Below are 21,029 nucleotides of genomic sequence, written 5' to 3'. Positions count from 1 at the left end.
ATGGTTGGGCTTAAGAGTAGAGGTCCACCTGTCTTGATGAAACCAAGACTAAATGGTAACGTGCGCTGTGTATGCTTCTTTGATTGGTGCGCTTGTAGACAACTGGCCTCCCATCCTTAAGATTTGGATTGCATGCCAGCCTTCACAGGTTTACCAGCTTGAGGAGCAATTTTGTCATTTTTCAGACTGTTTTTCAACATATTGGTTCAACTCATCTTGGAAAGGAAAAATCAGTAATTCTGGCCTTGCAAAGTCTGCATGGGTTAAATGAAAGGGAGTAGTACTGGTCACTTTGGACAAAAGATCCATCACTCAGAAAATCCCTATTTTCTCCTTCAAAGATGATGCCATAACTTCAGGAGTATTGAAAAAGAAAATAGGTTTAAACACCCACAAATGTGCAGGTATAACATACCATGCAAAGTCAATGGGAGTCCACTTATTTTGCATTGAGCCAAGGAACACACACAGTCATTACAACAATATTTGCCCCATTCAGCCAGAAAATCTGTCTCCTGTCCACCATGGTGTCAGGAAAACACAGCTTCTATGTTAAAGAGGCCTCCACGCTCCCACACAATGCCTAATAACCCTGGGGGACCCTTCTGATATCGCTCACCTTGGAAGGTGTGGGAAATGATTTGGTACCTTACAAGGCTTTTTGGAAAATCTCCAAAATGGAGGTTGCTAAGCAACCAGGTTGATGCTGTTTTAAAATGGGAACTACCTGCCTCGCCAGGATTAAGGTGGGAGGCAGAAGAAATTCTTAAGGGTCGGACATAAATCTTTTGATTCACATTTCCCTCTCGGCTGGAGTTTTATTAAAACAATTTCCATGTGAAGTAACCTTCAGATAATTGCAAGTTAATTGTGCCAGATCTAAAATTCCATGAGAACAATGAGGCAATTTGTCATTCACATTTGACAAATGTTTACCTGTCTCTTTCCAATTTCGATACACATTCAAAATAAACTAGAAATGTGCAAAAAATGTCAATATTAGGGTAAAAAGTTCCCAAAGCTTTGTAAGGGACTGTCTATATTACCAGTCAATTAATAAAGTTTGCAGCAAGATAGACTTACAAGAAGTCTCTGAGGGAACCTTTTGAGCACCTACAGCCGCATGACCAATTGTAAATCAATCAATCTATTTCATTGCATCATCTCTAAACAGTGAGGCACCAAAAATTCTAAAGCTTGTGGGCACTCAGAAATTGCTCAAAAATGCAATGTTAGCCAAACAACCTCTTCAACATCTCACCAGCGATATATAATGAATGAAAATGAAAATCACTTATTGTCACGAGTAGCCTTCAATGAAGTTACTGTGAAAAGCCCCTAGTCGCCACATTCTGCCGCTTGTTCAGGGAGGCTAGTATAGGAATTGAACTGTGCTGCTGGCCTGCCTTGGTTTGCTTTAAAAGCCAGCAATTTAGCCCAGTGTGCTACACCAGCCCAATAATGGAGCTATTGGGCATGTTCTAAGGTATAAGCTAAAAGAATGCCAACATATGCCAAAACCAATGTTTGAGCTTTTTCGCAAACATTATATTCATTACAGATGCTTTCCTTATTTACATGACACTGGTGGATTTGTTGCATGCTGCATCTTAAAATAACTTTTTCTTACAAAATATTTGAGTTGCATCAGCATTAGATCTGTTGGCCAAATAACTTTAAATAGAACACAAGGCATCTTTCAGATTACATTCATAAGGTATTCTACAAAAAGTGTAATTTTGTTAAGCATTATCGTTCTGGGAATATTGCATTTTTTAAATTGTAAAACTCACTGTTTGAGGCTGATTCACAATTGACTACAGTATAATGGTATGACAGACATAAAATAGAGGGCGTCAAGGACACTAATCAGGAAATTGGTCTGTTTTCTCATTATAGCTCTGTCTGATCGGTAAGACAGGAGGAAGTGCTGCAGGCAATCTGCATTTAACCACATTGCTTTGGAAGTCGGAGAACAGGAACCCTATGGAGGTTAACCCCAGCATGTGGTGGGCTTTATTGTGGGTACGCTACTCGAGTGGAAGCAAAGGTGATCATTTGTACTGCATCTGATAAGAATCTGTATCTGTTCCCACAAAATAGGCATTGCCCTGAGATCAAAGAGTAAAGCAGAAGGAATCCACATGCTGCAGGAAATACAAGTTTAAATTGAAATGTTACCTACTGGAGAAAATGTTACCAATTGAAAATGAGCTCTGTTTGTATTTATTTCCATACGCTCGCTTTGAATTCATTTGCCATTACTGCTACTCGCAGTTGTGCTATTTCTTATAATCAGTTAAAATAAATTGATAGTACTTTTTGCCTTCATTAGTTACCTTTTAAAATTATTTCGTTGGAATATTTAGATACTAAACATATAGAAGAAGTGGCCACTAGCCGACTAATGAGGTGGAAGTGGAAATGTTTGCTGCTTACAGGAACCAACACAACAGCTTTCTTTCCAGGGTCCCATCACGACTTTTTTTAAAGAAAAGTTATCTTACCCTGAACAAAGACATAGATACTCGCAGCTTTTTGCATTGTAGAGTGCTTGTGGAAACACCGGTATGTTCCCGTATCATTTGCAGTGGTTCTTGTCAGAATAAGAGTTTTGCAAAACGAGGTCCCGTTGGTGCAGTCACTCAATGATATCCTATGCTCCATGCTACTGTGATTTTTGGGCCATGACCATTCCAACGGCTTACTTCCGCTACAGCAAACATTCAGAAACAACATGCTCTCAATTAGAAATGCAGAGCTGCAGAAGGTTATTTTTATTTAGTTTTTTGCTTAACCACAAATAACGATAACATCTCATTTAACAAAATGGAAAGTTGCAGCATTCAACTTATGACTTCATCTCCCCCCATTCTGTTTCCAAATTGGAATAAAGACCAGGATACAAATTACATGTTATTTTACATGTTATTATAATTCGTCGATTGCGGTTCTCCAGAGGGTTGCAATTATCATTTAAATAAGAAATAATTAGTAATTATATAGAATACAATAGGTCACAGTGGTACACAGTGAGATTATTTCATCAGTGTTTAAGTCTCATCATTCATAAATTAAAGACGTTGCAACATAGTTTGTTGCAATTTAACTACTGTTTAAAATGAAAATTGCAAAGAAAAAGAGCTCTAGAACATGACGTGCAATAGAACTATTTTGCCTTCATGGAGTAACGCTACAACCAATGGATCTCCCGGTTGAAGAACCTTCGGAATGAATTCTGCTGCTGATAGCTCTTTGTTTTAGGTATATCAACATATCGTAGAATATTCGGCTTAGTGAAATGAATTAGAAGCAGGCAGAATGAAGGGGAAAGCCAGAGAAGAAATTTGCCAAATCAACTGATATTCTGAAAAATTTTAATCAATCCAATCATAGTATGATTTTATGCAGGAAATGAAAACATTTCAACAGTTTCTAGAAAAAAAGTGTCAAATTCAATGCCGACATTAAACATACATTTTGAGATATTTTGTAAATTTGTTAGTGAGAGCACACGGGAGAAATGAAATGAACTCACAAAGTGTTGTCCACATGCCACCCTTGTTAACAAAGATGCAACATGAACTGTAAATGATAATATCATATTTTTCTATTTGACTGCTTCAAAAGATGATTAGAGGTGATTGTGAACTTTCAATAGCGAACTTTATAAGCTTGTTCTTTCTTTAAAATATATAGTTAATCAGTATGTTTTAATATAGAAAAACTTGAAATGGTGGATAGCTGTCTGTTTTAATACATTAACCTAATGCTCACACTGCGAGTTATAAACAGTACAGTAACACAAGTGCTAACTTATTTATCTTGAATTATCTTCATTTATATAAGGTTGATAGACTCTTACAAATACATTAACTGTATGTTCACTGATATTGCTTGTAGCAATTCTAGGTTATAGATGCTATACATAATGATACTTAGATAGATTGAATAGATAAATAGAATACATAGCTGGACAGATGGATTGAATAGATGCACAGCAGCATGCCTTTATGTAAAAGGCATATATACACACACATATACAAATTAAGTGCAAGGTTATGGGATATATAATGACTTTATTTGATATATATGTGACAATATGCCAGGTAAAATGCAGAACCTCACTTACCTGCAAGTAATTATTAAAGTTTCATTAGCATTAATTACATGTTCCTCATTTGGGATGCTAAGGTATGGGGATGAGCCAGAACCTGCAAATTAAAACATCTGATTAATTTTTACGAGAAACCTCTGTAAAAATTGGAGTGAATACACTCATGCATGTTAGTTGACCATTTATAGAAATGCTGAAGTGAGTTTGATGGTTGAAAAATCCAAATGCTTACACACTTTTTGTGAGCGCAGATTTGTGACAAAACAAGTTGTCCTTGTTTTGCAACATTTGTTTGCCACCTCACTGTTTTTTTATGTGTTATTGAATGGAAACCCGTACATGTATCAGCCGTCAATTGACATCGCATTATGTATAGTACACGAGGGTGTAGTCAGGAAGGACTAGAAAATATGTAACTGCTGTTGTAGGAAGATAGGAAGGAAATTCTTCCAGGGAGGGACTGTTTCCCCTGAGGAACTTTACAAAACTATACTTTTAAATATGTATTTTCCTGTACTTGAAATTATCTGTTGCAATATTTGAGAGCCCAGCTGAAGGTTGGAGGTTGTGATAGAACAATGAAGATGCAAAAGTCGAGGTCCAATATTTACCTGAAAAGTAACTGATTACTTTGTTATTGTTTTAATAAATCACAGTACATTTTTTGCATTAAATTATGATGAAATTTTATATCTGAACATTCTTCAATAATTTATATTGCTACACTATGTTAGCCACAAATCTCATATTAATCATCATGCACATTTTAAAAATTTAAACATAGTTTTGGCTCTAGCTTCAATGAATAAAGCCTGACTCTACCAAGAGTTAAGTATATATCTCTGTTAAAACAAATTAAGCAAACTATTAATTTGATTAATGGAAAATATGGTGCCCTAATTACCAGCATACCAGAGGAGGGTTGACTGTATGATAGGGCTGCGCAGTAGCATAGTGGTTAGCATCAGGGTCCCAGGTTTGATTCCCGCTTGGGTCACTGTCTGTGCGGAGCCTGCATGTTCTCCCCGTGTCTGCGTGGGTTTCTTCCGGGTGCTCCGGTTTCCTCACACAGTCCAAAGATGTGCAGTTAGGTGGATTGGCCATGATAAATTGCCCTTAGGTTAGATGGGGTTGCTGGGTTACAGGGATAGGGTGGGGGTGTGGGCTTAAGTAGGGTGCTCTTTCCAGGAGCCAGTGCAGACTCGATGGGCTGAATGGCCTCCTTCTGCACTGTAAATTCTATGATCTATGATAAACTTAATTCAGGAGCTAGCATGGTGTAATGCTAGTTTTGGCTGCAAAAGGAGCCTGGCCTATTAAAAAATATATTTAACTCCTTGAGTTACATATTGACAAAATGTTGCAGCTAGAGGATTCTTCATTCACACAGTCACAGTACTGTGCTGATGGGAGTGATGTGCTGCCTGCAATTTAATTCTAATAGCTGAGCTTACATTACAATGTGAGGTCAGCTCCTTTAGATAATATTGTGCTGCTGTTAAGACACAGCATATGAAGCACAGAGGTACATTAAATGTTGTCCAGAGCTCTTTCAAACTAATCTTAAAACTGCTACTAAATGATAGAAATGGCTTAATCAGGGCTATGATGATGAACAGAATTAACCTTTGGAGGTCCAGTTGCATGAGGTGCTGAAGAGTAAGGGCAATACTCTCCAGAGCAGGAGAAATCTTCTCTGAAGTCTAGCATGAGAATAGGTGGATGGCGGTAGCACAAAGTGTAAATGTGTCTCAATTGTGGCCAGATGCTAGCAACAGGTGAGGAAGAAAGTTGCCACACTCTGAAATGTTGCCAAGATAAACATGTTTATACTTTGCTTAATTCTACAGTATTTGATTTGATTTATTTATTGTCACATGTACCAAAGTACAGTGAAAATTATTTTTCTGCGGCCAAGAGAACGTACACAGTACGTACATAGTAGACAATAAAAGAATAATCGACAGAGTGCATTGACAAATGGTACATCGACAAACAGCGATTGGTACCAGTGCAGAACAAGGGGCCATACAAAGCAAATACATGAGCAAGAGCAGCATAGGAGCAGCAATGACTCTTAAAAGTTTTTATTGCAAGTCTGGTGACACATCACCGAGCAAGAATCCATGGCACATTCCCCCACTTAGGCCATGCATATTTTTTGCGCTGCACTAGCTACTGCTATTTCAGTGTAACCAATGAGGTTTTGCCATTTCATGCAGGCAAGGAACAATCACTGAACGCAAGATATATTAAATGATGCCTGCTAATGACTGAGGGGACTTCTTTATTTCTTCTCCTGTTCCTTAGGATGCTGAGGTTGTGCAAGGGCCACCAAATTTCAATCGTTCACAACAGCAAGGTCAACCTAGAATACTTTCTTCCTCTGATCCTGTCTTTCCACTTTTGGAACTAACAGAGGTTGAGAAATAGAATATCCTTTACTAGGCTAAGCTCAGTTATAGTCCTTTGGCTAACTGATGACAAACGAAATCCAGCTTTAAAAAAAATAGTAGCAAATTCCATGAATAAATAACAAAATTGCTATATCAAGATTTTGCAACTGCCTACTTAACAAATTTAAAGAATCAGAGTCAACATAGCTGAAGGGCCATTCACAAGGTACCTATTTATAATGGGTTCTGAAATCCAGCAGTGCTGCTCAGGGACCAAAGCTATGACATAGAGCAAGGCCCTTAAATATTTTCTAAGGTAGCAATAACTAGCAGAGTACCGGTATGCTGGCCCTCAGTGGCACAGAAGATTGTACATTGCATTACTCCTATGGTAGGTACAACATACAGAGAAGGTCTATCTGCCTCAAAGGCTGATAGTATGGCTAAACTCCACTTCATGCATTTAGGAACAATAGCTACCTGGCATCACATTATTAGGTTCATTAGTAAAAATGTTGATTCTCCAAATTGTAATTAATACAGAGCATTTCAGTTTCATGTTTGACATTCATTAGTTGCAGGTTAGACTTATGCTATCGTTCCTATAGTGTAGGTTTTGACAAATTATAATAAGACGTCCGACTTGGCAATTTGAATTTTAATGAAAAACTGAAAAATGACAAAGACCAGAAAGCTATTGAATATGTGTGGTGTGTGTTACATACATTGCTGCATTTGAACTCTTTGACATGTACTCTAATATATTTGAGCTAATTAGTTGAAATAGCCTGCTGTGAGAATTGTGGAGGCAAAGGCCCTGGAATCATCTAAGGGTCGTGATTATATGACTCAGTATGTGGAGGATCCCGTAACAGCCTCCCCGACCAGGCGCCGGAATGTGGCGACTAGGGGCTTTTCACAGTAACTTCATTGAAGCCTACTCGTGACAATAAGTGATTTTCATTTTTTCATTTCATTCAGGAGTGTCATTTTTTAAAAAATGTATTCCTTTCTCAGAGTTACAAAGCCAATGTGCAGCGTGGAAGGGAAAAGCCCCCAATCCATCTCCTTGCTTGCTCCAAAAACCAATTCAAATTCAAATTGAGTCTAATTCATGGTCCCGACAAAAGATACATAACAAGATCCAAGCTGACAAGAACAGGCATAAGAGCTGGTCACACACGATTTTAGCCAAAAAGCTGAGAATCATAGTGTACTGTGTAGATGACTTAGGATGGGTCTATTGGCTTTCTCTCTCAATAAGTATCTTGTGATTATGGGTGGTACAATAAACATTCCATTGATCAACAAAATGTTTTAAGAAAATGAAAAATGCATAACGTTGTTAACTTCTACTCTTAGCTGGCTCAAGGAAGACAAGCAAAGTACAGTGACTGTCATTTGATTCACAGAAACAAAGCATTCAAAATAAAATATTTGAACAACGAGGTGAGCACTTTAACAATGCTGATGGGATATCCAGAGTACTTTATTTTGAAGTGCAGTATTTCTGAAATATTGGTTGTTAAAGAGAACACTGTCCCTTCAAATCACAGTGTGTTGTTCTGCAATCTCTATCATAACAGGATGAAGGGCAGATGGTCAAGCATTAGTTGATTGATTGAAACCTTACAAACTATGGGCACAGTTCCGATTTTCCGATGTTGTCCAACTTCAAGGGCTTACAATGGATGTGAAACATTGAAACGAATCGTGAAAACAGCAGATGATCTTACCCTTTGATGAATTTCAAAGTTATTTCGAAACATGTATTTCCTTAAATTGTGTGATCAGTAAAATAAATGAATGAAGTCTTGAATAATTGACCCAGGACGAAGTGTTTTGGACATAGTGCAGTTATTAAAACCGTATAAAACGCTTTCATATATTGCAATCTTTATAGAAATTATTTATGTCCAGCTAGTATCACGATTATGATAATTAAGCATTCTGGCGGTTTATTAAATGTGAATGCCCAATATATTGCAACAGAAGACATGTCTCTCTATCTCAGACGAGTGCGGAAGAAACACCCAGTTCTGGGTCCAAATCCGGAATTAAGTTCAGTTCAAAATGGGTACAGCTTCGCCTCATGCGAAAGACCATTGCCTGTTCTCGGGTACTTGCACTTATTGTGTAATAGATTTCCTCTGATCAGTAACAACTCCCACATCTCCTGCCGGTCTGTCAGGAGCTACTTCAGCGAGACAATCCTTGTTGACAGCAGACTTCAGCGATTCCCTTGCCGGCCCTCCCACATTATTCACTAACTCACCTTTAATCAGCTACTGGGGAACTGCGGTGATTAAAACCCTTGTAAAAGTGAATAACGGCCCCGAGAGTTTCAAAGCCTCTCTGGCCCCTGGGCCTTTTCCAATTTCCTTTTCTATAATACGTGGGAAAACTGGTGGTTTTAATCAGATTATCTTGTTCGGGTTTCTGTTCGTCCGGAGGCCTAACTATGTGAACCATTAATTGAATCGAGAGATGCCGAATCCACGCCATAAAATCGAAATGTATTAGTAAAGTTTTTTTTAAATGGGAACTACTTTATACTTGCAGAGAGAGAGCTAACGAGAGCAGATAGGTTTATTTTGAACAATGTGTGTCTTTTTTTGGATCACAAATAGTTCCTGACTTGTATTTAGGTGGGGATGGTGACTCGGACTCATTTGCACAGTTCCTAAATGCTTTCTTCTTCCTGTCTGATCTAGATTGGTTGTTTGGCTCCAGGTCCTGGAGTGAGCACTAAATGAGACCTCAAATCCCCCCTCCTCAGATCCTGGAGCAGATTCTCAATGGGCAGCTGAAGTTTGCACCAACTTCACACTCTGCTTCGAAAGCCAGGCTGCTGGGTACGAATAGGCGGGCATTCCATACCTTCTGGGCGAAATGAAATCTCCATCACCCTTCCTTGCGGCAGCCACCTGCTGAAATCAGATACTCCCTATCTATTCCAGAACTAAAGCTGGGGCTACTGAGGGAAGCGGGGGTCGCACCCAGCGATTGCACTGATTCCAGTTACAGCGCTGGTTCCTAGTTTTCCCCAAACTGATCTCGTTGAATCTCCATCACTCTATGGAACTCTCTTCGTCAGAGAGACTGGATCATTGAATTTACTCAAGGCTGAGTTAGACAGAGTTTTGATAGACGAGGTTATTGGGGGGGGGGGGGGGGGAGCAGACAGGAAAATGGAGCTGAGACCACAGCCAGATTAGCCATCGTCTTATTCAATGATGTAGCAGGCTCGAGGGGCCGCATGGCCTCCTCCTCTTCCTAAATCCGACGTGGATTGATTACTATGCACTGGCTATAGATCCCCAACCCCACAGAAGAATTGACATTTATGTTTTATCTGAATATCGCAATAAAACTACCGATTCCTTGCTCCACTTTCTCCAACCCTTCTGCCCGTCACCAGGATAATGAGGAAGATTGTGTAGCCAGTGGCCCTGCATCCAACTGTATTTTAAGTTGAAGCTGAGTACAAAATTGTGTTTTAAATCCTCAGCTTTTTGGAACTATGGTTAGAATTCCTCTAGATGGACGCTGCCTGCTTTCGACCTGTTCGTGCGAACGTAGCAGCTACATTAGCTCAGTGGGATTTGCAAAGTAGCAGATCGAACCCTCCGCATCTGGATCCAGCAGATGTTTCACGCAATCAGTTCGTATAACCTCAACACTCCACCTTTTATACTCGCCGATCAATCTGTACACCTTATACTCGGGGTTTAGTCTCAAACGAAATTAAATCGAGGGGTGAAGGGGTTAAATTCCGCTGCACGATAAAACTCGATTGAATAATGTGTTCACTAACGTGCAAAACTAACCCTGCTTGGCATTACCGTTTGCAGATGTGTGGGTTCCCTCCAGCTGCAATTGTGCATTGAATTCCTAGGTTTGAATTTGGTGCCATTAAATATTACACAACAACATTGCTATGTTAGCTTGCAAATAGCCCTCACCCTTTGCAATAGAGAATCCCATCCGCAGCCACACCAACAGCACGAAAAGTCCTGTTTTCCACATGTCACCAAGGGAAGCCCGGGGCTCCAGATTGTCCCGACCTCCAATGGATTATCCCAGTCGCTGCTGTTCCAAGAGCGCCTGTTTCCTCAGTACGTGTTGGATGCTCTCCAGCCTCACAGTCTGATTCTCTTACTGTCGATCGGATCGCGGAACATATTAAAGTCACCTTTCATTCGTTGGAGAGGCAAAGGAATTCGGCAAAGGTCGGTCGCTAAAGCAATAATCCGGTAGCTACTGCTCTTGGAATCTCGGCAGGCGCTGAAAGGGAAGATGTTGCACTTTGGGTTCAGTTGGATAAGTGTCAAGTGGACATGGCAACTTGCTGATTATATACAGGAGGAGGTTCCAAACCAGGCAAGTTGATCCACCCGTCACATGACCTGAGGGCGGAGTGCATCCTTAAAAAAAGGGGGGAAAGACTCCAAACAACCTCGAAAGGAAGGTTATCACAAAGTTGACTGCGAAATAGTAAAACGTTTATGTAAGATCGCCCGTAAAAAACAGTCTCGCATTAAAAACGCATGTTGAAATAAGTATGGACATAATTCGCACACAACGTTAAAATAAGGTTATATTTAAGCCTAACTGCTCTAAAATGCGAATGTAAATCCATACATGCGAATGCTGCAAGTAATAGGGCGGCCCTTTAATATCATTAAGAAATGAAAAGAAGTTGTGTTGCTCCAGCCTAAATATACAAATACTTAAAAATAAGCAAAATTAATTGTACACAATGCAAGGACCTTTTATCCGCAGTTATTACGATCTCCAATTATTTGTCAGGAATCAGGCAACGAGAATTAAAAGAGAAATTATCTTGATTTTGCTGCCCAGCGATTTTGATTAATGGTTTAACTTACACACACAGCTTCCTGCACGCTCCCACTGAAATGCGGCGTCAGGTCCCCTTCCTATTAAGTTCAGCAATGAGCTCCAGTCAATCGCATGGCCCGTGCATTACCTGTGTCTCTTTCTTGAACAGTGTGTAATGATCCTGTGTGGAATCAATTTGAGCAGTCTTGGTCCGGTTCCTGGGCCGAGGATGTGAAGCAACAGCAAATTTTGGAGTTTATTTTAACTTTGGGAAGGCAGAGAGGGACCTTCGCTCTGCGTTACACCGGATAATGAATCACTAATCCTGACATACCATGCGTGTGCCTTCTCCACCAACGGAGCCACCTTTCCCTGAATGAACACAAGGATCACCAAGCAAACACAATAGACTACACGCATTTAATTCCAGTTCAATACATCTGCCAAATCCAGGCAGCACTTTTCCGATGTGATGTCGAATATAATCAGTGTGTTATTTTGTATGTACAACACGAATGCCTGTGACTCGGCGATGCTTTCCCGTCACACTTTCCAAAAACTTTGTCATGTCGGTGACTTGTTCCCTTCCTGTCTTCCCTTTATATCGGCACCCATTGGAATTCATTCCAATTGGAAGTTCACGGCCAAATACACATTGACGTTTCTCTCCCCGCTCCTTGCTCTTTGAGCCGTGACTGCAATGACTCCACTATGAGACAGGCAAGGGCATCATTTCAGATGTAATGAATAGATCAGATTTTGGCACCAGTCTGCATTAACTGACAGCCCCAGTCGGTGTAATTGGTGGGAAAGAAAATTGGTGTGGTAGAGTAAGGCCTCGATATTGGATCAACTCAGTGACCTGCCAGCGCTCCCATTAATACCGGGGTGTCTTTGCAGTGCAGCTCTCTCACCGTCAGTCTGGCCCACGCCAGTGGTATCCCTCGCATTGATGAATATTGGATTTATTGAGCGAATGCAAGGTCCCTATGCCAAGCAGTTTGTCCCAGTCCTAATGTGTTGAGTGCGGATAGGCCTCCACTGAATCGGTGGATTGGATATTCTTCTATAGTGTTTACTCTCTCCACAGGCACATGGGGGGCTGGCACTATTGTCCCATCATGAGGTTGGCCAAGCAGGGGCCCTGGCTGGTCCTGAACCTGTTATGGGTGGCAGGACCACTCTTTCCTTGGAAGGTTGAAACCAGGCAGCTTGTTGGGGTGGGTTTGGGACCAGGTATTTTGTCAGGAATGGACACAAACAGAAACTGTGAGAAACAGTTTTTCGAGTTGTCAGCGATGTGACTGACACTACCGGCCTCCTGATGTGTCTGAGTCATGCCGATGGGTGAAGATACTGCCTTTCTTCACCCCTGAGGCACACACTGCTGTCTGGATGTCAGATTATCTGAAACATTTGCAGTTCTGTACACCTTTTCGCTTTGGCTGATACCCAAATAAGTGACTCAACTCCTTCCCAGCCAAACACTTCCATGCATCTGTCTGTTACCTCTGTTTACATGGCAGCCCGCTGTTCCAGACAATGCTTAGGATCCACTAGGCCTTATCATCAGCACTTTACCTGATACCGCTTACAGTCATTGGAAGGCTGCACATTGTGTAACAGCACATTTTCCATTCAAATCGACAACAACAATATTAATTTTGGATCTCTGTGATACTGGAGACCACAGATCATTAAAGGCGCTCACACTGTGATATTTCTGTGGTGATGTCAGGATTAAATCGGCCGTGTTTTTCCCTGAGACACACTCACTCTCACTGCCCTCCAATACACATGGAAATGAAATGAAATGAAAATCGCTTATTGTCACGAGTAGGCTTCAATGAAGTTACTGTGAAAAGCCCCTAGTCCCCACATTTCCGGCACCTGTCCGGGGAGGCTGGTACGGGAATCAAACCGTGCTGCTGGCCTGCTTGGTGTGCTTTAAAAGCCAGCGATTTAGCCCAGTGAGCTAAACCAGTCCCTTATGGGCTGGACATGGAAATGATTCACATGGGCACGGTGCCTGTGGAGTTCAGACTCAGCACCAATCAGCATATTCAGAGCGGAGCGTGGAAAGGAAATCACATGGAAAAAAAACGGAGCCACAATCAGGGAATGATCAATGCAGAGGACATTAAACTCTACCTAAATACAGAACAATCTCAGGAGAAAGTAAATGTTGCCAATTGTTATCCCGACTCAGAGCTAACAGAGTTCAGGCCGGTGACTTTTCGGGAGACGTTGAGCTACCTGAAAAGTTAACTCTGTCCCCCAGCTACCCTCCTGCCAACTTGAAATGAAATGAGTGAAAATCGCTTGTTGTCACAAGTAGGCTTCAATGAAGTTACTGTGAAAAGCCCCTAGTCACCACATTCCGGCGCCTGTCCGGGGAGGCTGGTATGGGAATTGAACCGTGCTGCTGGCTTGCCTTGGTCTGCTTTAAAAGGCAGCGATTTAGCCCAGTGTGCTAAACCAGCCCCTAAACCAAAACTTGGCACCTTGGTGTGGTCAGATTGCTGCGGCTGGGTGCTCACCGCACCGACTATGCTTCATTCAGCAAGTTGTCAACATTGTGTTAGTTGGGGTTGAAGGCCGTGGGGTGACCATTGGAGAAGAGCTTTTATTTTCAGGCCCATCACACAATACACTTTGCTGGTTACCTTTGAAACCGGAGAAGTGGCTCGGCTGCTGCAGTATTTGTGTTGTGCTTATCTGTACAACACTCCGACAAGTAATTGAACGGAAGCTGATCCGAGTTGGTGTGGGCAAACACTAAGATGAATGCTCGTAAAGATGTTGCCTGTCTTTATCGCGTCCTGAGAGTTGGGTGTCTCTGTCACTGAAAGCAACACAAACCCCAGCGCACTAACTGAACTCAGTTACATTTCCACCAATGTGCCTTGGGTGATATAAAACAATCCGTGCCATAATTTTCCCAGGAAAGACATTTTTATGGAATTAAGATCCAATCAATTCCTGCAATTATCAAATATCACAGAAACCATTAATCGCCAGATTCCCTCACAGACCCGTTTGTCAAGTCGCACCTTGCTGCTTTAACTTGTCAACAACAGTATTCTTCAGAGCTGACAGTCTGTGACTGAGAGGTTTATATGTTCAGCTATGGTTTACACTAGATCTAACTGTTTCACATGAGATAAAACAAGCTATTATAGCACACCGCGGAAAACGACTGCATTCCCTTAAGTGCTTTTTTTTCCACAATGGGAGAAGACTTCCTGCTGGAAGGAATGTTTTTTTCGCCTTGCAGATGATCTCCTGCAGTCACGTCTGACCCGTTTCTGTCACGATTTCTAGTTTGGAAAAGACCAGGTTGGGTTTCTGGCGCTCTGTTAGATAAGCACGAGGCGCGCTGTATATCGTCCATGTACCCGACTCATTCTTGCCTGGTTCTTATCAACATTAAAAAAAATAAACTTTTAGTTCACGTGAAGGCCAAGGTGGCAGTATTACAAGAGATCTCACAGTACACAGCCCAGGAGCTGATTTAAGTGCCTGCCTAATCTCACTAGGGTGAGTAATAAGGGCTCCTTTTCTGACTTTGACAGCGAGTCTTGCTTAGTGAAAATGCATCTTGTAAATTCGATCAGGGTCCACACGATTTTCTGTCCATTAATTACGCAGCATGGCCCTGACATGTCGATATGCACTTCAGGCCTGTCCTGAGCTCGACTGGGTACAATTTAAATGGCTAATTTAAAACATCAACATAATGTGTCTTTTTTGAATCTCTGATTGAACGAGGATTCCTACATTGATATTCTGTTGGTCGATGTTTCTATTTCACTCTGGCCTTGAGTGTGTGGTGGACCTTAATGCTTGTGCGTGTTTGCATTACCACATTAAGTAGCATACACAACATCCAATAATGATGGTGGAGGTCACCCGAAAGTGCTGGTATCCTCTATGAAAATTGTGTGGTATACGAGTCCTGCTTCTGCCCATGCCTCTCACAAAGCTGCTATTAGTGAAGTCAGAAGAGGATTGTTTGGATGACTGAGGAGCCAACCTTACAAGTTGTCCTCACCATCAAGCAATAGGACATAACAGAACACTTCAGGAATAAAGAATTCTGTCCATTTAGACCAGTGTTCTTCAAACTTTTTTTCCGGGGACCCATTTTTACCAATTGGCCAACCTTCGGGACCCAACCCGGCCGACCTTCGCAACCCACGCCGGCCGACCTGAGCGACCCACCATTTTCTCTTACCTTGTTTGCTGCTGCCAAAAACTGAGGAAATGGTTTTGGGTCCGTTTGGCCCTCGTACACGCTCCTTCAATGGAACCTGTTGGATGAAGGTGAAACCTTCCGGTGTCGGAAAGTATGGAGTCTCCATCTGTCCAAAGTTCTGCATTTTTTTCCTATAAACTTTTATCAAATAAAACCCCCCCAAACTTGTAAAATAAAAATAAAAATGAATAAAACTGCCCCGAACTTGTAAGACAAAAAGCTGCAGGTGTTTAAAAAAAAGCAGCTGCACTGCGCATGCATGCCCGATCTTTGGCGCACATGCACATAGTTTTGCACATGCGCGCCGATGATCAGGCATGCATGTGCAATGCGGCCGCGTTTCTTTGCATATTTGTGGCCATTTTGAAGGCGGCTTGCAGCCGACATTATTAACAGCCGGCTTCTGCGGCTGTTGCGTGCAGATTTGCGCGATTGGGAGCGCCGCGACGGGCAGTTCCGCAACCCTCCCGACACCTGCCCCCGACCCACCCACGGGTCGCACCCCCGAGTTTGACAATGCCTGATTTAGACATGTTGAGAGGCTCAGTTAGTCACATGACTTCTGGCTGTGTGGCTGAAATTTCCGCATAGATGATTCCTGAAAGTGATGCACTCCAATGGAAGTGGGATGGGAAGGGGGGGATTGCAGAATTACATTGATGTGAAAATAAGAATGTGCATTGGGAGAAGGGTAGGGTGCTGAAAGCCTAATGCTTACTTTCTAGGACTCCCTGAACTGTACTTCCTACAAACTTCTGCTTTTGTCACATGGAAATATGTGTTTTTTATGCATATTTTAAATCCATTTCTTCTCAGTGACACCAAGCAGTTCATTATTGGGAAAGAAAAAATACATTTGGAAACAAAAAAATAACTTTAACATTGAGACTATGCATCATAGTTTTAAACATTTTTATATATTTAGGTCTGATTTCGCTAATGGTTACCAAAACAATCCTGCACCTCCTCTCTAAGATCTCACATTGGCACTCACTCCAACCATCCATCATTCAACCGTCCTCTCAATATACAGAGACACTCTACTGCTCCCAGTTTTATCTTCTCTCCAAATGTTATGCCAATGTTCTATTTTCCCTCAACCCCAAAGTTCATGCTGACATTCTCTTACCATCTCAATGCCACTTCTGATTTCTGTGATGATTCGGACTCCAGGAGGAAGCCAAGATGGGTCATTCCACGCTGCACTTCTGGCTGAAAATAGCTTTGCTTTTGGCACTGCTGGGCTCTGCCATCATTGAAGATGGGGATATTCATGGTGTCTCCTCTGACTGGTTATTTAATTGTCCACCATGATTCATGACTGGATGTGACAGGACAGCAGAGTTTGATCTGCTCTGTTTATGGCGGGATCACTTATCTTTGACTATCACATGCTGCTTCTGCTGGTAAACAAACATGCAGTCCTGTGTTGTAGCTTCACCAGGTTGGCACTTAATTTTGTTATAAGCTTGTTACTGTTCCAGGCATGTTCTTCTATACTCCACATTGAACCAGGGCTGGTCCCCAGGCTTGTTGGTAAGAATAGAGTAAGGAATATGTGAGGTTATGAGATTACAGATTGTTATGATCCAGTAAGAGATTGTTAACATTCAAAGAGAACTCCAAACACCTCGGGCGGATTCCCCGGTAGCCGACACCGAAATCATAAAGGCGATTTGGCGGAAAAGTGGTTCCGACAGCAAAATCACAGCAGGTGCCGATTTGACGCCAAATCGCAATGCTCCTGCACCTCAATAGCTGCATCAATGCATTCCGGATCATAGCTACAGTAGACACTGTTTGCATTTCATTAGCGGGCCAAACCCGGTATTATCTGGAACTTCCACAATTCACCGCCTCCGATGGGCCGAGTTCCTGGCGGCGCAGATCACTTGTGCTTTTAAAACTCACAATACCGGCATGCCGGCTGCTGAGGGAGAGAGAGGGGGTATTGAAAGTGTCCAACATCACCATAGTGTGCAGACAATTGTGCTGCTGGCCAGGGGGTTTCTACCAGGGCCAGAAGGTGGACTGTGGGGCACGGAACATCATTGCTGCAGCCGGAAAGGCAGCCATGCAGCTGCGCATACTGCTAACAGCCGACTGTGAACTTAGTGCCATGGGTCGCATAGGTGCCCCCCAGGCCACACAACCCCCCCGGGTGCCCTCTGGCCCCAGCCGACCCATCAGCTTATGGACGCGCTCCAGCGCAACCAGTGCCATCATGTTGGCTGGGATGAGTATATGTGGGGACTGTAATGTGTATGTGCTGCTGCAGCTTGTCAGCCTCCTGATTGTCGATTATGGACCTGGTGAATCCCGCACCATTTTTCATTGGAATCAATTGTGTTCCACGCAGCACCGGTGCTAGCCCCTCAACGACAGCGGAATTGGTGCAGGTGTTACGCGGTTTTTCTGTTGTAAAAGTCCACGGATTCATCGTTGGCGTCAACACTTAGTCTCAGAAACGGAGATTTCCACCCCTTATTTTAACCAATAAAATTATTCCAGAAGATTCCACATTATTAAACAAAAAGAATCTTAATTGCATATAAAAGGCTGAAATAAAACAAGAAGTATTAATTTAACAATATGGTGTAAAACTTTGTATTTTATGCACTCAAGTTAACTTTTTACTTCCCCCAAGAAGTGTCTTGTGAGATACATCAATCTTAACATTATTTACTTCTGTAGGGACCATAAGTATGCTGCCATCCTCTGAAGACTACTTTAATTCTCCTCAGCTCCAGCTATTCGCAGAGGTAAAACTTTAATTTACTATTCTTGACTCTGGGTGACTCATTCCCTTGTTCTGATTACTTTTCCTTTTCTTCCAAGCAAAACTGCTGGTTCCTTTAATAAGACAGAAAATGCTGGAAAAACTCAGCAGGTCTGGTAGCATCTGCAGAGAGAGAAACAGAGTTCACATTTCAAGTCTGCATGACTCTTCTTCAGAGTAGAAGAGAGGGAAAAATGTGATGGATTTTATACTATTTAAGAGGGCGGTGGAGCAGGTGGAACATAATAGAAGGTCAGGGATAAGTGGGAAATAGGAGAGGTTTGACACAAGACAAAGGGAATGTTAATGGTATTTGTAAAGGCTAAAGAAGGTACGAATAGAAGCATAAGGTAAAATAGCAGATCTGCTATTAACACCTTCTGTTATACTCCTCATACAGTTAGGTAGGACATTGTTTAAGTTTCTCCACCTGCTGTTTTATGATTCCATCCCTTTTATTCTGACCTTTTATGTGTAATCACCTCTGAGATTGTTTATGTTGCAATCCCCTTTTCTACAGTTCAAGTTTAATTCTTAAAATTATAAGTAATATTCTGAAACTAAAATATATATTCTAAAACACATGAACCTTGAGCTAAATATTGACAACAAGAATGTGTACCATTGAATGCAATTCTGCTGCTGGTGGTTTCCCACAAAACCTTATGAATGCTCTGTACTGAGCTGTTAGATCAGTTCTGAATCTATCCTTGCACAGTGGTAGTATCATGTTTTACGGTCTCCTCAATGTGATGATGGGACTCCCTTTTTACAAGGAGAATGTGATAGTCACTTCTACTAATAGAGAATTGTCAACAGGTAGATTAGTGAGAGTGAGGTCAAGTTTTCTCTTGTGTTGGTTTCAAACTAATTGCAACAGGCCCATTCTGGTAGTCATGTCCTTTAGGCCAGCTTGGTCAGTAGAAGTGCGATTGGGCCACTGTTGATGCTGGACATTGAAGCCCCTCACCCAGAGTACATTCTTGCCACACTCAGTGCTTTTTCTAACTTGTGCTCAATGTGAAACAATACTTATTAATCTGATAGAGGACTGTGAGTGGTAATCAGCACGAGGTTTCCTTAATGTTGATGATTCCCTCCTGACTGTATAATCACTGTGTTATCAACCTTTGGTGGGTCTGTCCTGTTGGAGCAACAGGACATACAAGGGATAGTAATGTAGTAGTCTGGGATGTTGGCTGGACAGTTTACCTCTATTAGTGTGATGATGTTAGGCTTAACTAATCTGTGCGGCATCTATTTCAATTTTGGCACAATTTCCGCAAATGACAGCACCAAGGAATTTGTGGGTTCGACTTTGGCTTTGTGATGTCTGAATTTGATGCCAACAATCTTTCTAGTTTCATCATTAAAATGCTTTCTTGTAGAAGTTTGAAAGGCAGGTTTCGGTTCCTGAAGGACATTAGTAAATGAGATGGAATTTCATGGAAATAAACAGTTTTATAGTCACTATTACTGATACTTGCTTATTAAATTCCAGATTTATTTAATTAACTCAAATGCTCAAAAGCCATGATGGGACTTGATCTCACATTTCTGAATTATTAGTCCAGATCGTTGTTCTACTAGTCCAATGACATAACCCTTATGCTACTTTAGAAAAAAAAAAGAAAAAATCGCTTATTGTCACGAGTAGGCTTCAAATGAAGTTACTGTGAAAAGCCCCTAGTCGCTACATTCCGGTGCCTGTTCGGGGAGGCTGTTACGGGAATCGAACCGTGCTGCTGGCCTGCTTTGGTCTGCTTTCAAAGCCAGCGATTAGCCCTGTGAGCTAAACAGCCCCTTCATGAGGGAGTGATTACATCATTATCTTAAATCCAATTCATGAATTTATATGGTTTGTCATTTTGAATTTCCAGTAATAACACTCTCTATTAAAGTACGACATTCATATATCGCTCAAGAAACCACATGGGGATTCTCCGTTTGCCAACGCCGAAATCAGTGCGTCCGATCAGGCGGAGAATAGCTACCGATGCCGAAATCGCGGCAGGCCCGGTTTGACGGCGAATCGCAATGCTCCGCCTCCTCAAACACGGCATTAATGCAACACATGCCGCACTTAATTGAAACACCTTTTGCATATCATTAGCAGTCCACCTGCAATTCTCCGCCTCCAATGGGCCGGGTTCCCGACGGCTCTGTCCCCATGTGCTCTTACAAATCATTAACGTGGTGTGGTGGCTGCTGAGAGAGAGAGAGGGTGTATGGACAGTGTCCAGCACTGCCATACTTCACCGACAGCGTGTACCGCTGGCCAGGAGGCTTCTTCCAGGGTTGGGGGGAGCATTGGGGGGTGGCCAGGAGGTGGGTTGTTGGGTCGGGGTGGATGGGTACGCAACACCATTACCGCAGCCGGCAAGGCAGCCATGCAGCTGCGCATGCCGCTGACAACCCGCTATAAACCTGATGCTCAGGGTAATATAGGTGACAAACAGCCCCTCAAACACGGTCACAAACATCCTCCACCTTTCCTCAAACACGCCTGAAGAGCCCCTTAACTGATATTTTATTTTCTCTAATCGCAGGAAGTCGTCCTGATCACCCCAAGCCGCTACCCCCAGTGGAGATGCCGACCGCCACTCCAGCAAAATTTGCCACCGTGCAATCAGAGAG

General features: G+C 42.1%; 1 protein-coding gene across 1 annotated transcript in view; it reads right to left on the bottom strand.

The window, feature by feature from the left end:
• kdr (kinase insert domain receptor (a type III receptor tyrosine kinase)) overlaps nt 1–10,856 on the bottom strand; it is an 84,978-nt gene extending 74,122 nt beyond the window's left edge. The window contains exons 1-3 of the mRNA XM_038791165.1: nt 10,479–10,856; nt 4,133–4,214; nt 2,508–2,713 (exon numbers count right to left, since the gene is read on the bottom strand). Coding sequence (XP_038647093.1) covers nt 2,508–2,713; nt 4,133–4,214; nt 10,479–10,542 — 352 coding nt within the window. The 5' untranslated portion in view covers nt 10,543–10,856. The remainder of the gene's footprint in view (nt 1–2,507; nt 2,714–4,132; nt 4,215–10,478) is intronic.
• Nucleotides 10,857–21,029: the final 10,173 nt, after the last annotated feature.

Source organism: Scyliorhinus canicula, chromosome 3, assembly GCF_902713615.1.
Source record: "Scyliorhinus canicula chromosome 3, sScyCan1.1, whole genome shotgun sequence".
NCBI classification, from domain to species: domain Eukaryota; kingdom Metazoa; phylum Chordata; class Chondrichthyes; order Carcharhiniformes; family Scyliorhinidae; genus Scyliorhinus; species Scyliorhinus canicula.
This window is presented reverse-complemented; position numbering and strand designations above follow the sequence as displayed.